The following is a 6,184-nucleotide window of genomic DNA, read 5'->3' on the forward strand; positions in this document are numbered from 1 at the left end:
TTCTTTAAATAAAACGACAGTCCAGGGAACAATTGATACAGTATGAATGTTGTTTTCAGCCATTTCCTGTTAGCATGTGGTGGCGTGCTGTCGACAACAGTGTTTTTTTCCTGCTCCCATGAGGAGTTTCCAATGTCAGAAATGTAGAGACCATATTGATAGGGGCTAAAACTAATTATCAAAATCTTTAGTTTTATTTTTTTGTATACTAAATAATAAATCTTTATCTATTTCTACTGGTCCCACTGGCATTTTGCTTTAAAAATGTTTGTTAGTATTTGGAGATTTCTTTGCTGATTTAAGGTCCTATATCTATCTGCTTTGGTTTGCAGTGTGTGGCATCACTCCTCTCAACACCAAGATAGTTGGCGGTGAAGACGCTCCAGTTGGAAGTTGGCCCTGGCAGGTTAGTCTGCAGGGATTTGGCAGCCATGTTTGTGGTGGTTCCCTCATCAACAGAGAGTGGGTGATGTCTGCTGCTCACTGCTTCTTCAGGTGGGTAACTCTGACATAATAGAGGAAAAAACATTCAGTTTTTTAGTTTTGTGTTTCACTTTGAGGCCACATTCTCTTTAAAACCAGCACATATTTGTTATTTTTACTTTAGTACCAGTACGTCAGATGGCAGATTTCTCTCGGCCGTCAGAACCTACAGGGCAACAACCCCAACGAAGTGTCCAGAACCGTTGCCAGAATCATTTTGCATCCAAACTATGACAGGGACACCAGCAACAATGACATTGCTCTGCTCAAACTCTCCTCACCAGTCAAATTCACAGACTACATCAGACCTGTGTGTCTGGCAGCCAGTGACAGTGTGTTCAACAACGGTACTGATAGCTGGGTCACTGGTTGGGGCGCAGTAGAGGAGGGAGGTGAGTCTGCTTGTTGCTGACAAATAGATTTTTTCCATATGTCTCACAAACGGTAGATGGATTTGTGAATTGTCTCTTCTCTTGTTGGTCTCTCAGTGTCATTGCCGTTCCCTGAAACCCTTCAAGAAGTGGAGGTGCCAGTTCTGGGAAACAGACAGTGTAACTGTCTCAATGGAGTCGGTACAGTCACAGACAACATGATCTGTGCTGGTGTTCTGGCAGGAGGCAAAGACTCTTGTCAGGTAGGCTGCTTCATTGGATCTGTCACTTGTTGGTAAATGTGTTTAGTATTTTCTGAAATCCTCTGACGTCTCCTTTCTATCTCCTCAGGGTGACTCAGGAGGTCCAATGGTGAACCAGCAGGGCTCCGTCTGGGTCCAGTCTGGAATTGTTAGTTTTGGTTTTGGCTGTGCTCGGCCCAATCTGCCGGGAGTCTACTCCAGAGTGTCCAGTTACCAGTCCTGGATCAACTCCCACATCAGCTCTGATAAGCCAGGCTTTGTCCAGTTCACCTCCAGTGGGCTGGATGCTGACAGCAGCTACACCTGTCCTGGTCTGCCACCTCCTGTTATTACTGCTACTACTACTACTGCTACTGGTACTGGAGGACCAGCTACAACTACAGAACCAGGATCCACAACATCTAGTGCTGAATGTAAGTATTCCGACTACAACAATGAATTCACATGTCATTTTGTGTCTTGTTTTCTTTAAATAAAACGACAGTCCAGGGAACAATTGATACAGTATGAATGTTGTTTTCAGCCATTTCCTGTCAGCATGTGGTGGCGTGCTGTCGACAACAGTGTTTTTTTTCCTGCTCCCATGAGGAGTTTCCAATGTCAGAAATGTAGAGACCATATTGATAGGGGCTAAAACTAATTATCAAAATCTTTAGTTTTATTTTTTTGTATACTAAATAATAAATCTTTATCTATTTCTACTGGTCCCACTGGCATTTTGCTTTAAAAATGTTTGTTAGTATTTGGAGATTTCTTTGCTGATTTAAGGTCCTATATCTATCTGCTTTGGTTTGCAGTGTGTGGCATCACTCCTCTGAACACCAAGATAGTTGGCGGTGAAGACGCTCCAGTTGGAAGTTGGCCCTGGCAGGTTAGTCTGCAGGGATTTGGCAGCCATGTTTGTGGTGGTTCCCTCATCAACAGAGAGTGGGTGATGTCTGCTGCTCACTGCTTCTTCAGGTGGGTAACTCTGACATAATAGAGGAAAAAACATTCAGTTTTTTAGTTTTGTGTTTCACTTTGAGGCCACATTCTCTTTAAAACCAGCACATTTTTGTTATTTTTACTTTAGTACCAGTACGTCAGGATGGCAGATTTCTCTCGGCCGTCAGAACCTACAGGGCAACAACCCCAACGAAGTGTCCAGAACCGTTGCCAGAATCATTTTGCATCCAAACTATGACAGGGACACCAGCAACAATGACATTGCTCTGCTCAAACTCTCCTCACCAGTCAAATTCACAGACTACATCAGACCTGTGTGTCTGGCAGCCAGTGACAGTGTGTTCAACAACGGTACTGATAGCTGGGTCACTGGTTGGGGCGCAGTAGAGGAGGGAGGTGAGTCTGCTTGTTGCTGACAAATAGATTTTTTCCATATGTCTCACAAACGGTAGATGGATTTGTGAATTGTCTCTTCTCTTGTTGGTCTCTCAGTGTCATTGCCGTTCCCTGAAACCCTTCAAGAAGTGGAGGTGCCAGTTCTGGGAAACAGACAGTGTAACTGTCTCAATGGAGTCGGTACAGTCACAGACAACATGATCTGTGCTGGTGTTCTGGCAGGAGGCAAAGACTCTTGTCAGGTAGGCTGCTTCATTGGATCTGTCACTTGTTGGTAAATGTGTTTAGTATTTTCTGAAATCCTCTGACGTCTCCTTTCTATCTCCTCAGGGTGACTCAGGAGGTCCAATGGTGAACCAGCAGGGCTCCGTCTGGGTCCAGTCTGGAATTGTTAGTTTTGGTTTTGGCTGTGCTCGGCCCAATCTGCCGGGAGTCTACTCCAGAGTGTCCAGTTACCAGTCCTGGATCAACTCCCACATCAGCTCTGATAAGCCAGGCTTTGTCCAGTTCACCTCCAGTGGGCTGGATGCTGACAGCAGCTACACCTGTCCTGGTCTGCCACCTCCTGTTATTACTGCTACTACTACTACTGCTACTGGTACTGGAGGACCAGCTACAACTACAGAACCAGGATCCACAACATCTAGTGCTGAATGTAAGTATTCCGACTACAACAATGAATTCACATGTCATTTTGTGTCTTGTTTTCTTTAAATAAAACGACAGTCCAGGGAACAATTGATACAGTATGAATGTTGTTTTCAGCCATTTCCTGTCAGCATGTGGTGGCGTGCTGTCGACAACAGTGTTTTTTTTCCTGCTCCCATGAGGAGTTTCCAATGTCAGAAATGTAGAGACCATATTGATAGGGGCTAAAACTAATTATCAAAATCTTTAGTTTTATTTTTTTGTATACTAAATAATAAATCTTTATCTATTTCTACTGGTCCCACTGGCATTTTGCTTTAAAAATGTTTGTTAGTATTTGGAGATTTCTTTGCTGATTTAAGGTCCTATATCTATCTGCTTTGGTTTGCAGTGTGTGGCATCACTCCTCTGAACACCAAGATAGTTGGCGGTGAAGACGCTCCAGTTGGAAGTTGGCCCTGGCAGGTTAGTCTGCAGGGATTTGGCAGCCATGTTTGTGGTGGTTCCCTCATCAACAGAGAGTGGGTGATGTCTGCTGCTCACTGCTTCTTCAGGTGGGTAACTCTGACATAATAGAGGAAAAAACATTCAGTTTTTTAGTTTTGTGTTTCACTTTGAGGCCACATTCTCTTTAAAACCAGCACATTTTTGTTATTTTTACTTTAGTACCAGTACGTCAGGATGGCAGATTTCTCTCGGCCGTCAGAACCTACAGGGCAACAACCCCAACGAAGTGTCCAGAACCGTTGCCAGAATCATTTTGCATCCAAACTATGACAGGGACACCAGCAACAATGACATTGCTCTGCTCAAACTCTCCTCACCAGTCAAATTCACAGACTACATCAGACCTGTGTGTCTGGCAGCCAGTGACAGTGTGTTCAACAACGGTACTGATAGCTGGGTCACTGGTTGGGGCGCAGTAGAGGAGGGAGGTGAGTCTGCTTGTTGCTGACAAATAGATTTTTTCCAAATGTCTCACAAACGGTAGATGGATTTGTGAATTGTCTCTTCTCTTGTTGGTCTCTCAGTGTCATTGCCGTTCCCTGAAACCCTTCAAGAAGTGGAGGTGCCAGTTCTGGGAAACAGACAGTGTAACTGTCTCAATGGAGTCGGTACAGTCACAGACAACATGATCTGTGCTGGTGTTCTGGCAGGAGGCAAAGACTCTTGTCAGGTAGGCTGCTTCATTGGATCTGTCACTTGTTGGTAAATGTGTTTAGTATTTTCTGAAATCCTCTGACGTCTCCTTTCTATCTCCTCAGGGTGACTCAGGAGGTCCAATGGTGAACCAGCAGGGCTCCGTCTGGGTCCAGTCTGGAATTGTTAGTTTTGGTTTTGGCTGTGCTCGGCCCAATCTGCCGGGAGTCTACTCCAGAGTGTCCAGTTACCAGTCCTGGATCAACTCCCACATCAGCTGTGATAAGCCAGGCTTTGTCCAGTTCACCTCCAGTGGGCTGGATGCTGACAGCAGCTACACCTGTCCTGGTCTGCCACCTCCTGTTATTACTGCTACTACTACTACTGCTACTGGTACTGGAGGACCAGCTACAACTACAGAACCAGGATCCACAACATCTAGTGCTGAATGTAAGTATTCCGACTACAACAATGAATTCACATGTCATTTTGTGTCTTGTTTTCTTTAAATAAAACGACAGTCCAGGGAACAATTGATACAGTATGAATGTTGTTTTCAGCCATTTCCTGTCAGCATGTGGTGGCGTGCTGTCGACAACAGTGTTTTTTTTCCTGCTCCCATGAGGAGTTTCCAATGTCAGAAATGTAGAGACCATATTGATAGGGGCTAAAACTAATTATCAAAATCTTTAGTTTTATTTTTTTGTATACTAAATAATAAATCTTTATCTATTTCTACTGGTCCCACTGGCATTTTGCTTTAAAAATGTTTGTTAGTATTTGGAGATTTCTTTGCTGATTTAAGGTCCTATATCTATCTGCTTTGGTTTGCAGTGTGTGGCATCACTCCTCTCAACACCAAGATAGTTGGCGGTGAAGACGCTCCAGTTGGAAGTTGGCCCTGGCAGGTTAGTCTGCAGGGATTTGGCAGCCATGTTTGTGGTGGTTCCCTCATCAACAGAGAGTGGGTGATGTCTGCTGCTCACTGCTTCTTCAGGTGGGTAACTCTGACATAATAGAGGAAAAAACATTCAGTTTTTTAGTTTTGTGTTTCACTTTGAGGCCACATTCTCTTTAAAACCAGCACATTTTTGTTATTTTTACTTTAGTACCAGTACGTCAGGATGGCAGATTTCTCTCGGCCGTCAGAACCTACAGGGCAACAACCCCAACGAAGTGTCCAGAACCGTTGCCAGAATCATTTTGCATCCAAACTATGACAGGGACACCAGCAACAATGACATTGCTCTGCTCAAACTCTCCTCACCAGTCAAATTCACAGACTACATCAGACCTGTGTGTCTGGCAGCCAGTGACAGTGTGTTCAACAACGGTACTGATAGCTGGGTCACTGGTTGGGGCGCAGTAGAGGAGGGAGGTGAGTCTGCTTGTTGCTGACAAATAGATTTTTTCCATATGTCTCACAAACGGTAGATGGATTTGTGAATTGTCTCTTCTCTTGTTGGTCTCTCAGTGTCATTGCCGTTCTCTGAAACCCTTCAAGAAGTGGAGGTGCCAGTTCTGGGAAACAGACAGTGTAACTGTCTCAATGGAGTGGTACAGTCACAGACAACATGATCTGTGCTGGTGTTCTGGCAGGAGGCAAAGACTCTTGTCAGGTAGGCTGCTTCATTGGATCTGTCACTTGTTGGTAAATGTGTTTAGTATTTTCTGAAATCCTCTGACGCTTTCCTTTCTATCTCCTCAGGGTGACTCAGGAGGTCCAATGGTGAACCAGCAGGGCTCCGTCTGGGTCCAGTCTGGAATTGTTAGTTTTGGTTTTGCTGTGCTCGGCCCAATCTGCCGGGAGTCTACTTCCAGAGTGTCCAGTTACCAGTCCTGGATCAACTCCCACATCAGCTCTGATAAGCCAGGCTTTGTCCAGTTCACCTCCAGTGGGCTGGATGCTGACAGCAGCTACACCTGTCCTGGTCTGCC

The 6,184-nt window shown here is 44.9% G+C and overlaps 1 protein-coding gene across 1 annotated transcript; it reads left to right on the plus strand.

The window, feature by feature from the left end:
• Positions 1-332: 332 nt before the first annotated feature.
• On the plus strand, positions 333-6,177 carry LOC129116580 (transmembrane protease serine 9-like; the record flags this gene model as incomplete). The annotated part of the gene is given in 18 exon segments (XM_054627427.1): positions 333-495; positions 608-621; positions 624-875; positions 972-1,117; positions 1,206-1,530; positions 1,915-2,077; positions 2,190-2,458; positions 2,555-2,700; positions 2,789-3,113; positions 3,498-3,660; positions 3,773-4,041; positions 4,138-4,283; positions 4,372-4,696; positions 5,081-5,243; positions 5,356-5,624; positions 5,721-5,798; positions 5,801-5,865; positions 5,955-6,177. Coding segments are annotated over 18 exon segments (3,504 nt in total), but the record flags the coding sequence as incomplete, so codon positions are not given.
• Positions 6,178-6,184: the final 7 nt, after the last annotated feature.

The sequence above is a fragment of the Anoplopoma fimbria genome, unplaced genomic scaffold (assembly GCF_027596085.1).
Source record: "Anoplopoma fimbria isolate UVic2021 breed Golden Eagle Sablefish unplaced genomic scaffold, Afim_UVic_2022 Un_contig_13110_pilon_pilon, whole genome shotgun sequence".
Lineage (NCBI taxonomy): Eukaryota > Metazoa > Chordata > Actinopteri > Perciformes > Anoplopomatidae > Anoplopoma > Anoplopoma fimbria.